This window comes from Rhodnius prolixus, unplaced genomic scaffold (genome assembly GCF_049639745.1).
Source record: "Rhodnius prolixus isolate KJV_2025 unplaced genomic scaffold, Rpr scaffold_28, whole genome shotgun sequence".
NCBI classification, from domain to species: Eukaryota; Metazoa; Arthropoda; class Insecta; order Hemiptera; family Reduviidae; genus Rhodnius; species Rhodnius prolixus.
The window spans coordinates 1,395,178-1,418,247 of NW_027411618.1; the positions used below are offsets into that span (position 1 = coordinate 1,395,178).

Below are 23,070 nucleotides of genomic sequence, written 5' to 3' on the forward strand. Positions count from 1 at the left end.
TTAAAATGATTTTAGGACTTTCTTCGTGGAATTCAAGTAGAATCAAATTGACCAAAATAAATTGGGAGGTCCCCAGGGGGTATCCTGAATTTTAACAAAAGGTAGGAGCATCCTTTACAAACATTACTTAAGAAGTCTGAACTCTTCTAAAAATTTTAAATATATCTAGTCAGGACTATGGGAAAAGGACGCCCGCTCCGAGCACCACATTTCAAAAGGCGCTAAAATTAGCTCAAATGAAGCTTAAAGATTATTCATTCAGATTAAAGATAAACAATTTTTTTTATGCGTTGTCACCAGAAAAAAAAAATACTAATGTGAACACTCTTATGAGGTTCTTTTTCCGAATTCTAGAAATGAAATTTGCTTGAAAATTTGATATTATTGAATTACATTATAATTTTATATTATTATAACGTGGCTTATTGGATAATCGTGCTTCCGATTGCTCCATTTCCCTCATACTTTCGAATTTTATCAACTAACTCATTTAAGCCACGTTTTCTTACAAGTGACTGAACCACACATTACACTAAATTGAAATCACCTTAAACATTCTCTCAGAAGAGTCCTTAATGGAATTTCCCAGGGATAATCTTTTAAATAAAATTTGCCATTACGTCATATCTTGGAAAATTTCAAGTAATATTTATTTCTTAAAGTGGAATTTCCGCCTGAAGAATTTTTATTGTTAAGTTACTGTCAGAATCACTACCTAAGTAGGTATGCTAAAGAAAACGTTTAACCTTCTGGCATTTTTAAGTTGTTATGGGGGGGGGGGGACTATAGAACATGTATTTTTAACAAAAACTCGATATTATAACTATCCGGTTGTCAGATCTAGTATATATTATTTTTAAATAAAAATCGTCGGTTTAAGTTCATTCTGCGATTAAAGTAATTGTTATTGTATGAAGTAGTCAAACGTTTATAATAATAGGTAATAATTATCTGGCTTTATCGCAAATAATATAGTTTTCTTCAATTACATTCTCAATCTAGGTGTTCTTCCCACAATTTTGTGTATATGTAATATAAAATAAATAAGATATGCATATTTTTAGGACAGCTAATTATTCCAGTATTTTACCATAAGTAAAATTAGGGGAACTAAATTAAATTACAATTGAGAAATGAATAAATAATGTTGAATATTCTACTTGTTATTAACTGTGTTATTTGTCCTCACGAATATTTCGGTAAGACGAATTCAAGACTGAAATATTGCTTTAAATCCTCCGTGATTCAAATTTAAACAGTAGCCGACTCTAAATTTGTCTTTTTCTAATTTAACATGCATGTATATGTGACAACTTCAGAATCAGAAGAATAATTTGGAATAGAGTTAAAATAAAGTACCTATTTATACGAAGATATAATATACATTTTATCACAATTATAACTATTATGAATGAACTGGCCAGCATAAGGGTATGTGACATCTAATAAATTCTTAAAAAATATTAATGAAAATTAATGCGGTAAAATTACTTAAATAATATCAATGAAGTATTAATGAAATGTTGGGTACTTGCTGATTTGTGTACCTTTTGGCGTTTAATCAACCCTTATACTTAACTTTTTAAACTGTAAGTTTTTGTTAAGGAGATTTTTGTACCTTTTGGACAGATTTTCCTTTTTGTCTATTAGCAAAGTTACATATCTGCTTTACAGATTGGATTTTTTTAAAATTTGGAATAAGCTATTCTATCATTATAACCTGATAAGGTGTTAAATTGGAACCGTAACTACCACTGGAGAGATCTTTTTAAAGAATGGTTATAGTTGCGGTCCCCAAACCATCCTCAATAACAATTTTTTTGAGAAAGCCTTTTTATATAAAATAGGAAGGTATTTGTACGTAAATAGCAAAATTAAACTGCGATTTCAGTACTTCCTTTTAAGAGGAGCAAGAAAAATAAACTGCGATTACAGTACTTCTTTCTAAAAGGCAAAGATTTTGAATCGAACGACAATTCATTGATGTAAATCGGTTCACTCATTGATAATTTTAACGATTGCAGTACTTCCTCTTAGTAGGTGTAAGAGCATGATGGCACTTCACAGCCACGTAGAGGAGCTTTAATCACTTCTTCGTGCTAAATTTTATCAAAATCGGGTTAAGCTTTGTAGAAATATTGGTAATAATAGTTTTAGAAAGGGCCTTATTAGGGTGGGGCAAACTCCCCTCCTTATGAGGCATAGCGTCGAGACTTTTAAAGTACAAATCTGTGCAAAATTTCGATTCGATTGACACTCCATTCATGAAAATCGGTTCACGTGTCGATAATTTGAAACGATTGCTATACTTCCCCTTAACAAGTGTAAGAGCAGATCGTCGCTTTATTGTTAGGTAGGGGAGCCCTAACCCTATCATCCTACCAAATTTTATCAAAATAGGGCCAAGATTTACAGAGTAATTAGTAATAATAATTTTGGAGGGGGCCTTACATAAAGAGGGCTAACTCCTCTCCCATTCGATGTACAGGGCCGAGACCCCCAAAAGGCACATCTACATAAAGTTCCGAATCGAATGACACCTCATTCATGAAAATCGGTTCACGTGTTTAGGCGCTACGTTGTTTACAAAAAAGGTAACAACAAGAACAACAACAAGAACAAGAACAAGAACATTTTTTGAAAAAGCCGTTTTTGCTCTTTTTCGGCAACTTTTTTCTCGAAACCTATTAGATCTGGGTGGTTGCAAAAAAATTATAGTTATAAAGGAGAATTTGGAGTAAGATTTAAAGAAAATTTGGGAATTTTATCTTTTATAGAAAAATAGAAAAAAATTGTCAAAGTTGGGTGTTTTTCAACGTTACACTTTTTCGTGCAGTTTTTGATGGTCAACCCTTATACAACTGTCCTATCGTACAGTTTTAATTTAATACGTCAGATAAATCTAAAATTCAGTGTCTGAGACGTAGCAAGGGTAAATAGTACTCTAGGAGAACTTTTTCGCCCCTCTTCATATTTGTCGACTTGAAAAATTTGTCGAAAACGGTTCTTAACCTATTTGTAAAATGGATATGTTCTTTGGGGGGGGCCAATGTATATCTCTCCTTTGAATGAAGTCAATTGAAATTCTCCAGCCAATCTGAATTATACAATAGATCTGCTTTTTCATTTTTCTCTTCAGAAACCATTCTAAATCCTATAGCGCCGCCAGCTTTAGACTTGAATATTGTTATGATTTCTCCCTAAATTATACTTAAAAGATTCCAAACCTGTTTTTGGGACACTGTCTTACTTAGGATAATTAAATAATTCGCACAGTGCTTTTACCATTGTGTGTCCTCCAGCTTTAATCTCTTCATTTCTTATTCCGTCCATTCCCGGAGCTTTTCCGTCTTTCATCGAGCTAATGATATGTGCTACTTTCTCTTCCATGATATAATTAATCTTATTATGATCCTCGCCTACTTTTATTTTATCCTCTTCTACTTTTGATTTTAATCATCTCTCTTTTAAATAATTTTCTGAAGTATAAAGTTCACAATAAAAGTCTTTAATTACCTTCAGCACCAATTCCTTTCCATGAACAACCATTCCAATCCTGTCTTTCATAGCTATTAATTTAGATTGCCCGATTTGCTGCCTTTTTATACAGCTTTTGATACTTTTGCCATCTTCTAATGTCTCTTCCACTTCTCTAATTTTCTTTTCGTATGACCATTGCGCTTCCATTTCCTTCTAATTAGTTTAGATATCTCTGCATACTTGGGACAATATAATTATAAATTTTTATTCATCACCATCGTTGTTATCAATGCCTTGGTCAAGGGTTGCATCCACTTAAGCAGTCTATTAGGTTTTTTTTTTTAAATAACATTATTCTTTATTATTGTTACGGAAACATAATGATATACAGTAATAAAGTTTAAAGCGGTTAGAGGCGAGGACTGCACCCTTGAACGAAAGTAAAGCCCATCTGAAAATGCACCAAATATCCAGCTTAGAACTTTGATAATTCCAGACACGGTTCATCATTGGTCGCAGTTGGGGTTAGGTGAAGAAGCTGAGAGCCTAGACTGGCTGCTTTATGTGCAGATGGAATGTATGCAATAAATCTACTCTGAATGCCATCAATATAGAACAGCACTAGTCTCTCTTTGAACATTAAAAAAAATAATGAAATACAAAAAAAATTCCTTTTTTTTTAAATTTCAATTAAATTCTTTTATTACTTACAAATACACACAAAGAATTCATTTATAATTCCAATTTATGTATTTTAAATGTATTTACAATTACTAATGTATGTAGGTGGTAAATATATTTCAACAAATGTATGTGCTACATCAGATGGATCTCATGGACTCATGTAAACATGATTAATTTTGTATTAATTAATTAAAGATGGTTTAGTTTTTTAATACCTCATTATGATTTGTGACTCAAAGTAGTTCTTTAGTGACTTAAAAACAAGGTTTCATTTACATACCTTTTATTATTTTTTTTAAACATGTAAATTTTTTCGGAGACTGTACCTAATAATGAGTCCATAAGACATCATCTGGAAATAGCCATTTTTATTTTTAGGTTAGTTTAAATCCTCAACAATATGAACAATGTAAAGATACCGAAGTGAATAAACAATAATTTGACTAGAGGATAATTAAGTGTACGGAATGGTTCTGATTTAATGTACTGAGCCTTAATAGTGTGTTTATATTTTAGCATTGTTATTCAAATTATTTGAGTTTTATTAGTGAATACACACTACTCTGGGCTACAGTATATTTGGGTCACATGTTTTGCTGAAAGGAATGAAACCATATTTACAGACTTTGACAGCCTTTAAAAAGCGTGTATATTATTCTATTGGCTGAATTAATTAGTTTGTCCTAAAGCCTATAATAGCAGCTTTTCGAAGGCAATCTAAGAAAACATCGAAATGGATTAATGGAATCTTAAAATTATAATACAACTGATAAGACAGAGTTTAAAAATATGTTACAATTTTGCCTGGCAATTTTGTCTGATAATTTTTTGTTTTTTCAGGCTTGATGAATCCACTGTAAATATTGGTACGGCATTGTTTGATGATATGGGGTGTGGCAATTCTATCGATTGTTCCGATTAAAATTGCCATTCACTAAATGATTCCGCACTGATCTAAACTGGCTTACAAAAAGTCATGCCTTATAAAAGGGGTGTACAAACAAGGTAATGGCCGTTATTTATTTATTTTTTTATAACTGAAAGTCCAATACATTTTAAAACCTGAATTAACATGCACAAAAACTTATAGAAGGGGGCAATAGTAATGCCAAAAAGGAATGATAAGTCTGAATTATCCGCAAAATTTTTGTTTTTGAGATATTCTGTTAAGATACAGAAAAATTATTTCTGGTTATAACCACGATTTTGAGAATTTGACACAATAAAATATTTCCAGAGTAAAAGAATTATAAAATACTGAGAGGTGGTGGCATGACTTTCTTAGAAAGACTCATAGTAGCCACTCATGTAAGCGTTTTTAGGCTTTTCGGAAAGCTGTCTAGTCAAAATTCCAAGTATTAAGTCTGGAGGGGGCGCTTGATGAACTTAGCTGACCATAACCAGTCTATGGGAAACGTAAGAAGGAGTAGTAGTACAGTGGCTCATGAACTTCAACAGGCCACCATCAAATTGCCAACTTCTCAACAAACAATCCATGAGTAGTGCCGAGACTGCAGTCAGTGGTTGCTAGGCTGCGATCGCCATTGGTACAAGTGATAATATAGAAGTGGATGAACGTCATTGTGGAACTGGGCAAGAAGCAATGCACCATGAATTCATTAAGTTCAATGGAATTCAGAGCCATATTGGGAACAAATTTAGTTTTACTCAAATTAGTCTAGCGATATTCTAGTTTTAGTTATTTTATTTTTTAATTCCAAAAGCCAAGAAATATTTTGTGCTGGGTACCAACAGGTGGCAAAAAAAAAAATGGCTGTTAAGCTACAAGGTCCATTTTATCAAAAATATTTTTCGAACAAAGTAAAAATCGCTTTTTATTGGTTTTAATAGATACATTTTAGCAGCATTTATTAGATTGAATCATTTTTTAACTGCGTGCTCTACGATCGAACGTTCACGAAGTAAGCCACAAGAAAAAGCTGTCCGTCTTCTCAGTTTCCTGCACCGTACGGATTCCATTCCTTTTGTCCTAGCTACTTCTTAGATTACAAAACTATCTATGGGAAACTTTGGAAATCCTCGATTTTATTTTTAACTTACGATCATTTTTAAAAGATGTCACTGACTTTATTTTTGAACATTTAACTACCCTTCTTTCCGTCCATCTTGGACATTCTGGCTTTTTTGCTGCATTAATATTTAATTTCGTACTAGTGGGAGTGACAGAATCTATGGCTTTAATTGAAATCGAAAATTTAACGAACCCATTCATAGAATCTCCCATCTTTCTTCACTATCGTAAGTTGAAATACATAATTATGAATCAAATCCAATTACACAATCTTTCATTAGAGTATCTTCTTGGGGAATTTGGAAGTTATTGTTATAAACAGTTGGCATGTTTTGGTACAATGGTTATGGAACAAAGTCAGAGATCCCCAGTACGAGTCCCGCGAGTAGCTACTTTTTTTCGGAACCCGGTCTACGGACAACTTATTTGTTACTTAGACATTAAACCTCGCCTAAAAAATAAAAAAAAAAAATCAGCAATTACTTTATTTTAATTTCTATACTTTTCATTCACAGTTTCCTTTATACTTCTGTCTGGAAATCAAAAAATGGTACGCATGTAATAGATTCGTTCGATAAATTCAAAATTGTGAAGGAGGTTTTTTCCATATTGAGGCATATCACAAAATATTTCCATGACCAATACTTTATCCCTATGGTATCAGGTAGTTGTGTAAATATATTACAAATATACACAATAAATAAATAAATAATTTAAAAACAAATATAAAATAAGAGGGTAATGATGAATGTTGCTTGTATTTCATATATGTAGGTTATAACATTTATTAAAGGTAATTAAAAGGTTTAATTTTATTTTTTTATTGAAAACGGCTACTTCTTTTGTTACCCACCCCATTCTTGTTTTTTTTAATGTAATAAATGATAATATATTGTAATTACCAGGTTGTAACAAATGTCTGTTCGTTTTTTTCTCAATCGTTCTTTTACTTTTTACGTACTTCGAATTTTGGTTCTCTACCATCAGTTTCTTGCTTACCCTTTTTTCTTTAACTAACATATAAAAAGATCTATGCTTTTAAAAATATTTGTAGAATTGAATGTCAAAATTTGGGCGATTTCACTTCACTATTAAAAAAAAACACAAATGCCTCTTAAAAAAAATAATGAAATAGACATTAGAAGGCTCTTTTTTTAAACGGACTACTGAGTTCAGCTTCCCACTATTTAGAGATGAATGTTATTAGGGTATTAAGAAATATATATATTGTTTCAGGACCTCCTCATTTTTTAGATACCGCACTTTTGACTCCAGATGCATCAGAAAGTGCTTTTAGTCAGAACTGGCGTTATCTATTGAAACAGAAAACGTGGACTACAGCAGTACGGCATGCCAATGCCAGAAATAATTTCTGATCATTTCAAGCTAAAGCAAGGTAAGAAACATTTTGTTTCAACGAATTATTCCTTAGCAATAACAAAATAAGATTTATTAAGGACAATTCGCCCTTAATGAAAGATATTCTTCTTTTAGTTGGTGTTAATAAAAAGTAATCCTTTAAGAAAGATAAGTACGGTATGTTTGGCAAAATCCATTTTAAGTGAGGTTAAGAACAAGAAGTGAGAAGGACATCCGAGTAAACTGTAAAGGAACTGTCTGATTTACAGAGGCTACATAATGGCCACTGTCTCAGAAGCAGGAGTCTACATGTGTTAATCCAGAAATACTCTTCGCAAATCCTCTTATACATCACTTCACGGTATCCAACGCTAATAAGCTTAGCCATTAAAATCTATGCTTTAGAAAAACCTTAGTTAAAACTTGTAAAGTAAGAAGGTTCTAATTACTTTCGAATACCAAGGCTGCAATGAAGAAATTGAATGCTTCTAAACCTTGCATATCTTTCTACAAAAGTTGTGGGGAATAGCTTCACTTGAATTGTATTCAAGGACTTGCTGTCTTCATAGGGAAATGATATTGCTGGCTAATTGGCTAGGAATGGGGCAGTTACTCCATCCATTGGTCCAGCAGCAGAGGTCGAACGTCACTTAAGCAATCATTTTCGGAGAGAGTATAACAAATAATTCCACGGTAAGAGGTTAATCACAAAGCTGAGCACAACCAGAATTGATTTGATCATTAAACCAAGAACTGAGATTAGTGTTGATTCAGGCCTACTACTGATCAATAGGTGTAGATTGCCTCTCATATCCTGTTCGGATTCTTTGCAATCACTAGAGGAGTGCGGTATGAAATGTTAGGAAATTAGTTTGCTGGACGCCCCTTTAATTTGCTTGAAGACGGAGGATTAGTCCTCAACGATCACTGAAGCCATCGCTTTGCAATGTATTTTTTATGGGACTACTTTAAAGCAAAGATTTATGCATACTCTATAGCCACGCATTGCATGATGCATTTTCAGATCTTATCACAAAAAATTTGAGCGATTCCAAGAAGAGAAGGTATATATAAATAACTAATACTGTTTGCAAGAATACTTGGGCAAACATGGCCACCATTGTTTTCGAATTGATTTTTTTTTTTCTTCTTTTTAATGTTTAATACTACACTGCTTTTTCGTAATACAATAAAAAAATTGAAATTATTTTTCAAAATGGCTCGAAGTTTGAAAATTAAAAAAAAAAATATTGAAGCGGGTTTATATGGCACGAAATAGAAGTGTTAAAAGTATTTTATTTATTTTTATTTTTTTGCAGAGATATTAAGGGAACTGCGCGGAAATGTTGGCCCCATAGATGCGTTCAAATTACAAAAAAAATGATGGCCGATATTTTCAGCAGCTAGTATGAATGGTGAGTAAATAAACCGTTTTTCAATTGTAAGGAGAAAAAAATTTGCAGACCTTTTTTACACCCTAGTAAATTACGAGTACTTTGATGTTACAATGAATTTTAAGATATATATTTTTTGTTTATTACAGAAATTACATGAAAAACGTTGTATTAAGAAAAAAATTATTTAGGTACTATTTTATTTAAGTATTTTTTGGCATTCTTAAAACATGGAATTATTATTTTTATTTGTGAAATTTACAAATCAAATAAATTACATTCTCGTTTGAGTGGGCTAGGTAAATATTACAAAAAATTATTGGGAACATTAGGTATGGTAAATTAATTTTTCCATAAATAAAAAAATTACATTAAATACAATATTCAAAAATTTTACAAACAGAAAAAATATTCAGAAATTTGATTTTATTTGACTATATTCTTTGCAGCAAAGTAAGTTCTTCCACAATTGGCTACGAAGAATCTTCGAAGCTTTTGTAGTTGGTAATTAGGTGAATGTCTCTGTGAACAGAAAGGCTGTAATTAAAATTAATGTGCAGAGCTTCTAGTCAAGCTTTAAAGGTAATGCAGTCAGCGAGAACTGTTGTACTGAGGTTCTCAGTTTATTCAATTGTTCCCCTCTGTGATCCACAAATGCCCCTTGTAAAGAATTCCCAAGATGTAGCCAAGGTTCTTGGTCAAAAAAGTTGGTATTTTAGTGACTAGCCTCAGGTATTTAGACCTGCTTTGCATTGATGGCAAATAGCAGATGTACACGTACTGCATAAGGGCATACGGCGTAGACTTGAGTTCCTTTGGTTGACTCCACTTAGACCTACAAATGCCCGTGTAAAGGGATTCCCACAACAATAAGTAAAGGGTATACTACGATTGTAATTTTATTACTAATTATTATTTCCTGGTTGAATTCTTTGTCATCAACTCCTGTGCTTAGAAAATCCTAAAAAAAAACTTACTTAAAGAAAAGGACTGTGAACTTTTCTGGCAGCAGGCTTCACTAATTCAGCTTGTAAAATCAACTGGTCCTTTGTTGTCTCTTAGTGTACTGCAAGTGCAACATTTCTGGCGTAACAAAGTTACACTTGAGCGGGTGTCTGGAAATGCAGCATACGCCACCAAGGTAAAACAATGGTCAACATGCGAAAATTTTTGAGCATCTTTGGAGATAGCATGAAGGATACTGGAGATCAATAACAAGTTCCAAATAAGGTAAGAAACTGATGTCAAAATTAAAATTTGAGAAGAACTTAAACTAGATTATTCTAAGGGTAATTAACCAATATTATGTCAGTCGGAGGAGGCTGTGGTATCTAACAAACCTATTGGATTTCGTTACAATCGATGGTTTATGGCAGCGATTGTTAAAGGATGCGTTCCACTAAGCGTTCACAACGATCAAAATGTACCTTCAACCGTTCCACATGACGACCGCGGTCATTGTGGTCGTGGCAAAAACGTCATTAATGACGTCATTATTTTCGTTCACGCGAAGCTCACAAAGCCCCACCTTAAGAGCTGGGTCGAAGTGGGCGTTCAGAAATTTGGCACAATTTTTAAAAGCAAAGATGGCGCCCGAAAAAATTATATCAGGTAAATGAAAATATCTCATTGAATGTGTTTCTCGAAAGTCTAAAAAAAAAAATAATAAAATGAAAAATTACTTATCCCTTTACATGCTAAATCACTGAATAACGACCAATTACACTTTGATAGTTAATAATACGTGGCTTAAGTTTTCAATTTTCACTATTGCAATTTTGTAAAATCGCATTCCACTTTTCATCGAAACTAGATGAAGAACTTTCTAAAGCATTATTACGTTGCATTAATAAATATTCTACTGTTGCCACAAAAGACATTTTAATTTTATTTAAACGTAAATAAGGTCGCCATTAGTAATGTTTATATGCACGGTTAAAACGTCCCATAGTACATTCCACTTGGGTTTTCGATTGCAACACTCGCAAGCAAGTGGAACGGGCAAAACCGCGGTCGTGAGCTTGATCGTCATGAGCGCTTAGTGAAACGCACCCAAAGTGTGTTCCACTGAACATTTTGCCGCTTTTTGGGCTCCGTGAAAAAATAAACAAAACAAAAACTAATAGTTCAATTATAATAAAATTATGTGACTCAGAGATGTCAAAAGCAAAAACTAGAAGTTGAAGGGTTATCGGTCACTATCTGACTGCATGTTTATGATTAGGGTATCACTTAAACAAATATCACTTTCTAGAATGTATTCATCATATTATTACAATCACATTAAACACAAGTGGAAATAATAGAATAGGAGGAAACAAATCATATTTCTTATCATTCCCGAATATTATGAAAATCGCCTATTGTGCTGTTACTCTAAAAAAATTAAATGAAGAATTAGTTTCACATTCTTCGAATAGCGCACAATTATAAATTTGAAAAATGATCCTGTTTTCTGTGATTAACAAAAGTTGGATTCTTGATCTAGAATTAGTTTTTTTTTTTACGACATATGTTTTCATAAAATATTGAAATGTGAAAAACTTGAAAATATGGAGCATGGAAATGAGAGTACCATTCGTTTGACCAAATATTCCAAAAATTTGGGAAAAACATCAAGCATCAGTTTCACATTAAAGTTACATTTTGGTTCATTGTGAGTATTAATTTGTTTTCAATGTTGGTAGTTTTACGGTAAAACTTATAGATTAATGTAACTGTAAGAATGCAATTTGCAACTTGTTTCGTTTTCTTCCTAATCATTCTCCAATATTCCAGTACATAGTTACTAAAATATCAAGTGAAATGTGCTGCGAAATTTGTGCTAGATTGTGAATCAATGTTTTATGGTACGAAATCATGGGCAGTTTAAGATCAGTGTCAGGTATATCTAGTAAGGAAAAAACCCTAGCTAAATCGGGGTGGTTTTGTCCACTGGACTCACAAAGAATGGGCATAAGAAACTAACTATCTTTTGACTGCTGGAACAAGGTCAATCCCCATGCATTGATCTTAATTCTAGACAGAGGATGATGCACTAATAAGAAATCCAGGGCCGTCTACCATTTTTTTTTTTTTTTTTCTTAGACTGCTTTCATAGAACAAAGTTTATGCTCTGCTTGATGATGTAAACACATTCTGCAGCTTACCACAAGTGCTTGTTGAAGAGACTAACATTTTGGGTCAGTGGATGAAGGCGGCAAGGTGACAGACGGAGTACTGGGGTCACTGGAGTCGTGGCCAATACTGGGTGGTAGACATGTCAGGACCCTGTCCTGGTACCGCTATCGGCACAGATACCCCCGGCGAGATCACACCTGTAATTGAAATAGATTTTTTTAAATTAATATTGATAAACTTGTCATTTTTTTACTCAACATAGTAAAAGGTGAGTTAAGGAAATGAAAGTTTTAAGACAAAGAAAAAATAAAGTTATCGCCTATTTACTAACGTCCTACTACCATATAAGTATGGAGATATAAGTAAATATAATACTTTATAATTAGGCGCCACGGTAGCCAAGCGGGTTAAGAGGCGAGACCTGCAAAGCTAATATGCATTGTGGTACTGGGTTCGATTCCCGGTCTTGGCCTTGGATTTTATTTAATGGTTAAATGAGAAATAGTAAAGTACGTTTGCAAGTCGCCTCCGTCCACGACACCTAGTAAATGGTAGTTGGACGAAAGGCCCCGCCTGAAAAAATAGGCGATTACTTTACTTTTTTTACTTTTTACTTTACAATTAACATTTTTTCTAACAGATAAAAAGTAGCTATACGCGATATTCGAACTGGGGAATCTACCTAGAATTTCCAGACCAAATCAAAGCTTTTTTTCAACAAAAAATTTACATTTAAAAATATATATATATTATATTTCATTCTTACATTTAAAACACGTTAGCCAGAAGTAGCAAGGACTAAAAAAGTAAGTAAAGTAAAGTAATCGCCCATTTTTTCAGGTGGGCTTTACGTCCAACTACCAATTAGGTGTCGTGGACGGAGGCGACTAGCAAACATATTTTACTGTAAATTTCTTTTATTAAGTATTAAATAAAACCCAAGGCTTAAGACTGGGAATCGAATCAATACATATTAGCTTTAGAGGTCTCGCCTCTAACCGCACGGCTACCGTGGCGCCTAGTAGCAGGGACTAGAATTCAGAGTTAGGTTTCTTTTCTGGGATAAATTTAGGCCGTTGTGGAGGGCCTCTTGAACGGTCGTTGGGCGAGAATATGACTCAGACCAAGTTGCGAAGACCTGGCAGCTTTTCTGAATGACACTCGTTAGTCTAAACTCGTAGACCTTTAGTGCTATAGAGGTAAGTTAACTTACAAGTTCATTTCGACTCTTAGAAAACACCCAGGGCCTTGTAAAGATGCAGGTCTATTGGAACTACAAAGGTTCAGTACTAGGTCTTCTCTCTTTGCTGGGTGGGGTTGATTAAGCAACGGCCCCTGAGCCGGCTGTGTTAGGAATATTTAATTCTGTTATAAAAGATTGAATTTGATTTTAGAAAATTTTATTTTGATTAACTGGTTAAAAATAGTTAACTGGTTTACATAAATATAATGAATAAGGTTTAGAATTTGTCAATTTTTAAATGATTTTGTAAATTGTATTTTATTTCTTATTCATAAAGAATTTTAATTCAATTAAAAACAAGAAACTAAAAAAAAAATAACCCTGATTTTTTTTCGACAAATTAACCAATAAAAAGTACTAGGCTTAGTACATTATGCTTACCCGTAGAGGAGACGGCGTTCGTAGCATACTGTGCTTGATAAGGTGACTGGACCGGCGAACAGGGACTATGCCTTGGCCCTGGATATCCAGGCAGGTTCAGCGACTCGTAGCTGCGGGACATACAATAGTCTGTGCGCTGTTGCAGACAGGAACCTGCCGTCTGTGGACTCATGCTGCCTGCGCTTACCATCGGGAAACTGGCCATTGTACTGTGCACACAAAACATAACCAAAAATTAAAAATACAAATACAAAAAAAAAGACAGATATAGGTATGAAGTTAGTTAGTAACAAAATTATTTTGTCCAGGACTTACAGGTGATAGTGCAAGCCTAGAACAAATATTCCAAAAATTTCAGAGACCTAGAAATAGAATCCACAGTTTACCTGTAGGAATCATTCATGGAGATGGGCGTAGGTATCGCTGGATACATGGTGTTTGGCGTGAAGTTGGACAATCTTTGCGGCGATGGTGGTCCAGTCTCAGAAGAGTTATTACCATCGGTGACACGCCTTTGATTTCTTAATTTCTCCTCTCGACGCCATTTAGCACGACGATTAGAAAACCACACCTAATTAAAGAAATAGTACTATATTAGTAAAACCTAAGTTCCAGTTGATATTTATAGACAAGACTACGATTAGAAAACCACACCTAATTAAAGAAATAGTACTATATAAGTAAAACCTACGTTCCAGTTGATATTTATAGACAAGACTACTTCAGAAGGAGATATTGTTGCCATATTTGAGAGGTTAGATTAGCTGTATATTATAGCTGTTCTCATTTACACTTAATTGCTCCATCATTGTACAAAAACCGTAATTAAAGAAGCTAATTTTATTGAAATTTATGTAATAATTTACAACGGTATTTTTCTTGCTGCTTAAAAAGAAGTTACTTAAGATTTGGAAGGGTCAGTTGAGCTACCTATTTAAATCTTGAGTGGTCCAACCTGTAAATTTCCTAAATTGTATTACAACACCCACAATCTCCTTTTTTAACAGGAGCTAATCCAGAATTTTTTTCGAGTGGGGTTTTAGTTGGACAAATGCATTAATTTTTAATTTTAAAATTATTGTTTCATTTCGGATACAGCACCATTTTTTATAATAAGATTGTTTCTTGACATATGTTTACAAAATATAATTTAGGAAACATGTTTTATTTAGGGTATATAAAAAACATTTAAAAAAAACTGTAAAAGTAAAGCAATAACAGATAGTCTGGGTTAAAGATGCTAATCCGAGATATCTCGGTAAATCTAAGTAACTTGACCAGTCATTCAGCTGAGCTTGGTCGCAGTGGTTAGATCATAAGAAATGGATAATCAATTATAAAGCTTGAATTTAATTTAATTCAAGTGTATGAATTCATTTACCCACTCTGTAACGGTTGTACAACCAACATTATGTGCATTATGTACATTCATTATACCAAGAAGTGATTTTTTGTCAAATTTATGTTCATAATTGTAAATAAAGATTTATTATTACTAATTTAATTCTACATCCTTGCCGCTCTACTGGTCACTACGAAGATAATTTAAATGAGTGCGAGAATGGCCTGGATAGTCGTCTTAAAGAGTATTAGTACTTATTGGTTGATTGTCCAGACATCCAAGACAATATCGTTCTGGGATGTCCGCCAGCCAAACATGTGGGGCTTTATTTTTAGTCTTGTCTTAGAGCTGGAATTTTCTATTTAGTCTATGTTCTATTTACATTTTTTTTTGTAGCAAATCAAAGAGATTCAACCCCTCTAACTTTAGGGGCCCATGTATGTGCATTGACCACATGCACACATTTAACCTACTGATATCGAAGAACCACCAAGACCTATTGATATCACGGTATTATGAATAAAATGAATGTGTCCTTCTTATGCTTTGAATTAAGTTTATCTTAAAAGTTTTTTAAAAATATTTTATATAGGTACAAAAATTCATAATGAATTTCTATATTCTAAAACTATAAGTTTTTGCCGAAATTAGGCTTGTATTGATCATTATATCAATAGATCTCTCTACAATCTATGTATATCCTCAATGGACATGAATATGACAACGAAAGTTATTGGAATAATTTTTACTGAGTAATGAAGTATAATAATAGTAATAATAATACTTCAATTAAAAATAAAAAAAAACATGAAAACATACAGAAAATAAATAAATGCCAAGTATTTTACGGATTGGAATCATCCTACAGTTGCAGATAGACTTTTAAAGACAATTATAGAATACAAAATACACATAAAATAAATCATATTCTCATTTTTTCTTATTTTTTATTTCAGTTACAAAATAAGTAATAATAATAAATATATAAATCATAAGTAAAACAAAAAATCTATTGGGAACTAATTGAAAACAAAAAAGTAAGCAATAGAATGCAAGAAATAGAATTTAAAAAAGTATACTTAAATACAATTAGACATAAAATATCTTAAGTAAGTTCTGTATAGATTCATTAGGCTTTGTAATTTGTAAAATCAGTTTAAAATAATAATTTTCTATAACGTAATATTTTTTAATGAACTAAATTCCTTCCTTTGCGTCACCATTAGAATAATCTGTTCTCATTTAGACTTGTGTAACTAGTTCTTGTTTTGTTGATTTGTTTTATTTTTTATTTTTACACAATGAAAATTTGTACTCAGGGAATTCCGAAACCATTTAATTTGAATAAAATATAGATTCGAAGATGGACCCCGAAGAGTTGCGAAACGTTGTTACAGCAATGAAATGTAATAAGATTAGAGCTTGAATTTGGGTTGTTAATCACATTTCGAGCTGCTCTATAGCTATGGCAAAACTGTAGCCAGCTTTACAATTTTTACAAAAATCATGCATGTTCTTTGGTTTTTCAAAAATAAATAAATAAAAATGAAATCAGTGCTCAAACAGTAGCTTACTAAAACCTGTAAACCCATACCTGTATTCTAGCTTCGGGTAAACCTATTTTCGCTGCTAACCGTTCTCTCGCAAATACATCGGGATAGTGTGTTCGTTCGAATTCTGTGAATATAAAACCCAAATTTAGTTTTAGCTTAACGTCATACCCAATATACTATTTAATTAATTTATTTATTACTTATTAGATTTTTCTACATACCTTTTTCTAATGAATCAATTTGCTCATTTGTAAATGAGGTGCGATTTCGTTGCAATTTTCGCTTTAATCGTAATCTAGCTTGATCCTCTTCTACGCCGGCGCATGATCCAGGATTGGAGTTATCACCAGCCGAGGTACAAGTCTCGTCAGAAGGCACTCCATCTAGTTCTGTAACTGAAATATTTAAAAAAGAATTAGTAACTTATTTGGTTAGAAGTAAGTTCTTGACTATATTAAATAAAGCTTTAAATTTTCTAACCTAAACAAGAGGGTAGTATTATTTTATTATAGGTTAGAATATTACATAGAATGTAATTTCTCATCACTTTATTGCATATTAATTGTCTAGCTTAGTCTAGTACATAGCATAGTCACATTTTTGAGCTGAATTTAACTCAAATAATTGAACTTAAATTGTATATTTTAAATTAGTATTGAGCAGCATTTTATTCAAACTACAGTTTACTTGATTTGAATTTTAAGTTTCATCAATTAGTTGTGTATTAAGTACAACTTGATTTCCAAAGTTAGGCCAATATTGCTAGCTAATAGAACTTTTCTTTCTTGTCCCTTGCTGTGTTTTAACACAACTTAAATTATCAAAGTATAGGCACCACGATAGCCGAGCGGTTAGAGGCGTGACCTGCTAAGCTAATATGTATTGTGGTACTGGGTTCGATTCCCAGTCTGTAGGCCTTGGATTTTATCTAATGTTTAATATGAATAACTTTAAATTATGGTTGCTGTTAGTTGCCACCATAATTGGTAGTTGGACGTAAAGCCCGTCTGAAAAAAAATAGGCATTACTTTACTTTACTTACTTACTTTTTCTAAATAAATGTATAGGTTAGACATATTGTTTTGTGCGAAAAATTGGTTCGAACCAGTTGTTTACTTAGTTTTGCCTTTAAGTCCTTGTTAATACAAGTAAATCTTGTTTGTACTTAGTGCTCATAAGTACAGTGGGTTTTAAATTGTAATTTTTCTTTGCTTCGGTTTTGGTTTTTTAGTGTGTTTTTTTTTTTGAGTGAGTTAGTTTGTGAATTGTGGGTTCTGTCTTGTTATTATTATTGTTTGTTTCTGTGTGTGTGTGTATGTATGGGTTTGTTAGTGAGTGAGATAGAATGAGGAATGGAAGAGAGTTGAGACAGTGTTTATGGTGTTGGCTAGGGAAACTCCCGGTACACGCTGGGTTTTCCAAACAGCGATAACGCTACCCAATGGGTTTGCAACTCATCCCTTATGTAGACCGTAACCCTTATTCAGCCGACTAGAAACTCTGAGATAACGCTATATTGGTGTAAGGCATTAGACTCGCACAAACACACCATACTATACAACCCTATAAACTGTATTTGTAGTAGTAGTAGGTGGTGGGTATTTCTGGCGGGAACAACCCTTTCCACCGGAAAAGGCGGGAAAGGCGTTTGTTCTTTACTCTCTCACTCGGTTCTCCGTCATACTTACACACACAAACACACACACACACACACACACACATATATATATATATATATATATATATATATATATATATATATATATATATATATATATATATATATATATATATATATATATATATATATATATATATATATATATATATATATATATATATATATATATATATATATATATATATATATATATATATATATATATATATATATATATATATATATATATATATATATATATATATACATACACAATGCAATTTTAACTTCCTCCGCTTTGTTAAGAGTGGTTGAAAATGTTTTAGTCTATTTAAATTTTCTTTAACATTGAGTTACATCAAACATTTTTACTAAACTTTGGGTGGTTTAAAGTATGCTGGTTTTTTGTTTTCCATCATAGCGTGCAGAATTGCCAATCGAGAGCAAGCATATTTTGGCGGTTTTGTTCTTACATAGTTTTAATATTTAGTATTTGCAAATTATTTCTTTCTTTACTAAGTTTGTTTCTAATTTCCTTAACAAAAAACTTAACAGTTTAAAAAGTAAAGTATAAGGGTTGATTAAATGCTAAAATGTACACAAATCAGCAAGTACCCAACATTTCATTCCTACTTCTAGTATCATATTTTTTTAGAATGTATTAACTAGATGTCACACCCTTCTGCTGGTCTTTTATCATTATACGAGGTGTGGCTATTAAATAACGAGACTATTGCTGTAAAACATTTTATTTCAAAATGTATACATATTTAGTTATTATCACCTTCAATATACACCCCTCCTCTATCCCTACAACGCTCCATGTGAATTTACCACTGTTCGAAACCGTGCTGGAAGTCTCTTTTCTGTGAGCTCCTGTATATGACGCGTGCCGCTTTTTCTTTCACAGCTTCAACGGACTGAAATCCGTGTTCCTTTTAATGCAGATTTGATTTTGGGGGAACAGATAAAAGTCATCAGGCGAATAAGGGCGGATGGCCTAAAACTGGGATGTTTGTACTTGGCTAGAAACGTCTTGATAGACAATACAGTGTGAGCTGGCGCGTTGTCTTGATGGAGAACCCCGTGACTTGTTCTTCCAACAAATCGGGTCGTTTTTTTCCTTAATCTTTCACGGAGTTGAGCAAGCATCTCATGGTTATAATGCTGATTAATTATAATCGATATTTTCATCCGTTTTGGACGTGGAAGGGCGACCCAGGCGGTCATCATCTCCGACGTCTTCTCGGCCATCTTAGAAACACTTGAACCACTCAAAAACTCGCGCACGTGATTAACATTCATCGCCATAAACTTTTATTTTATCAAGTTTTGATGTGAAATTTCACAATTCGTTGCTCCACTACATGTGTAGTATCATGTTTTCGGAAAAAACGAAACTAACACTTCTTACACAAACGACGGTCCCGGTCAGACAGATTTCTCTACAAACACGTGAGACGCTGCAATCGAAAGAGAAGGCTTTACGGTCGTTAAGATTTGGCGCATGCATAGTTCTTCTGTTGCAGCATCAGTCTCGTTATTTAATTGCCACACCTCGTAGTTAGTATTAAAAAGGCACTCCATTTTAACTCTATTCCAAATTATTCTTGTGATTTATCTTTATCCCGAATAATCATCACATTCACTCGCACATTAAGGAAGAAATAGGGAAAGTTAGAGTTGGTCTATTACCCCCGTGATTTGAATCACAGAGTTGAAACAAAATTTCAGTCTTGAATTCGTCTTGTAATTAGAATTCATTCGTTTTCAAATATCAATTAAAGTAGTCCCTTTAATTGAGTACTTTTAAAGAAGTTTTATAACCAAACAAAAATATACATATCTTTATCTATTTTAAATTACATATATACTCCTATAACATTGTGAGGAGAATTAAGAATATAATTGAAGGAAACTACATTAAACATTTAATATTATCAAACTAGATTACCTATTATTAATTACATATTATTTTTATCTAATACCACTGTTAGCGCAATGACCTGAATGTTCATTTTTTTCAAAAATAGAAATTGTAATAATCATCTACATTCTGTAAGTAATTTTGGCACGCCGATAAATGCATTGATGAATCTGAGAAAGAAAAATATTCTAATTCGTGAGCCTCAAGCCATAATAAACACAATAATATTAGTCTCCCAATGATTTAAAGGTACCAAATAAAAATTCTGGAAAGGTTGGTCCAGGTGTATTACCACTAAACTTTTTAGTGAACTCTCTTGTCATTAAATAAAAGTGTTCTTGAGAAGATCTCACCATAATTAGAACATGAAATGAGAATTTTGCTAAAGATAGGCTTTAACCCGCAGACAATTGAAGGCCAAAGTATGGCCAGGTATGATCCGGCTAAAACGAATGAAATCATTACTAAGACAAGAAAGCAACGGAAAGCGATGCACAGATACGTTACGCCCAGGTAAGTTTTGGGGATGGAAAAACCCCCAAAATTATATGCAAAAATAAAACTTACGCTTTAATAAACTATAAAAAATGTTCATTTTGACGGAAATTTTAGCCTAAAGTCAAGATTAAATGGCTCAACTCTTCAACATCTATATCGGAACATGAATCCATCTGTTGTCTTCATTCTAAACATACATTAATCCAAAATTTGACGTAAGTTTAGATTAGAATAGATTCCATGTGGGCTGGCTAGTCTAGGATTTCTTGTAATACCCTCTAGATGGAGCTTCATTCCAGTTCTGTCTGTTTGATTAGAAGAGTCTGGAGGTTGACTCCTGGGTAGAGCTTGAAGATACCAAGTTTTTCTCCTTTAAAGCGTCGAACTCTTCCAAAAGGAAATACTTAATACGCGTAATTTCCTCTTCTTTCTGCCAAGATCACAAAGGCTATTCATTGGAAAGGACTATGCGTTGCATATGGTTTACTCAAACTGTAATGGCCAGTCGAGTGGCCATTACCGAATAGCCTCCTGTCATGTTGGAGTAACACTACATTTAGACGAGTGGCTGATCGTGAACATTTACGCCAGCTACGACTATTTATACGATAATTTGTTGACTGAACATGTCATTATACCATAAATGGCTCAAGTCCTTTAAGTGCACTATGGGAAATTTCTTGAACTAGACAGGCTGTTGTTTCCTTGCTCTTTTCTCTTGAACCAGAAATTGTGTACTAATATTCATAAGAATGACCATCTAGGCAGTCACACATGGTCTTCAATTTTAACTTCATAGGACAGGACAGCCAACAGAGGCGCCAAAGTCTGAGAAAATTACCACTTTGAAATTGATCGGCCTTCTCTTAATATCTCAGCAACCCAACTGGTGAAGGACTGTGTCGAAGTTGCCTAGGCTTCCCGAGATATCTTGGATTAGCACCATAAACCTAGACTGTTCTCAAGCCGTACGAGAACATCAAAGACACTTAAGTTAAAAGTATTTATTATTAATCCTTCAGTTACTGCCATATATCAATGTCTATTTATACCTTAGAGATTATTCTATGGTCAGCAAGCGTTAATTGAAGTAAAAGAGAATATTTTGGTTACACTATAAACCTTCGAAGGCACTTCATAGTTTAATTGTAGTTAAACCATAATATTTATTTTACATATAAATGGAAGATCTGTACAGTGCACTGATTTGGGAGCAATCTAGCGGCAAATAAATAAAGTCTCTCCTAAATCACTTTCAACTGCTTGGCATGCATACATGTGTTAAAAGTGGCCACCACGATTAGCTTGCATGCATGTATAACTGCATATTTCTTCTAATTTCTCAGCTTAAATAGCTCTGTAACTTCTGCAGTCCGATCTATTTTTATTTAAGCATTTAACAATCATATTTCTGGACCATAAATATTGTTTTTAAAATGCAAAAATTCTTCTTCTGGGCCCTCTAAAAGAAACCCCTTCACAAAAATTACTAACAGAACAAAAATGAGGGCTTGAAAGCATTATTATAAAAGATATTTCTGTTTTTTCATACCGACGATAACCGTCATATATTGATTAATGCACATTACCGCATTCGAATTGAATTCGATCGTTATCTTGTTTATTTTGTTCGACCTGATTGACGCGAGGCTATCGTCGGCTCAATCAACAAGGAGAATTTGACTGGAGATTAGAATGGTACAAGTTGCGGATTAACAAATTAGGCATGAAAGTTTGGAGTGGAATTAAATATAGTGTGATTGGACAAGATCAAGAACAAAATCAGACTCAAATCAAGTCGGTGTGAATGGTATGGTTGCGTACTTAAAAGGGTGCATCAGATGGAAACAGTTCAAGGGATTTCTGAATGAAGGGTTTAGCTTTTCCGTACAATTCAAGCCCTTAAAGACTAGATAGGAACAAGTATGCCTGATTATAGTCTTTACTTATGTGACATTTTTTCTAATATTCTTGCTTGAATATTACATTAAATTAATATTAAGTTAATGTACTTGTGTACAAACAGCTTTTCGTGGTAAAAATGATGCAATTCCACAAATTCCTCTAATTAAATGGAAGAGCCAAAATTTTCAGTAAAAACACCAGAATATACCTTTAGTACCGGTCATACCGTAATAGACTAACACTATTTAATGCAAATTTAGACTTACTTAATTTATCCAATACATGTTTCATTTATTTGTAATTGAAATTAAATTTAACACCTAAATAACGAATAAGTAAAGTAAAGTCGATTGCCTATTTTTTCAGGCGAGCTTTACGTCCAACTACCAATTAGGTGTCGTGGACGAGGCGACTAGCAAACATACTTTACTGTAAATTTCTTTTATTAACCATTAAATAAAAATCCAAGGCCTAAGACCGGGGAATCGAACC

At 33.1% G+C, this 23,070-nt stretch overlaps 1 protein-coding gene across 1 annotated transcript; it reads right to left on the bottom strand.

Annotated features, from left to right (window-relative positions):
- Positions 1 to 4,152: 4,152 nt before the first annotated feature.
- On the bottom strand, positions 4,153 to 22,802 carry LOC141457572 (paired box protein Pax-6-like). Its single transcript, XM_074134741.1, has 7 exons — positions 22,787 to 22,802; positions 16,810 to 16,983; positions 16,630 to 16,712; positions 14,080 to 14,264; positions 13,694 to 13,902; positions 12,099 to 12,266; positions 4,153 to 9,471 (listed from the first exon to the last, which is right to left on the bottom strand). Exons 1-6 carry the CDS (start codon positions 22,800 to 22,802, stop codon positions 12,175 to 12,177), a joined length of 759 nt encoding a protein of 252 aa, XP_073990842.1. The 3' UTR covers positions 4,153 to 9,471; positions 12,099 to 12,174.
- Between the last annotated feature and the right edge of the window lie 268 nt (positions 22,803 to 23,070).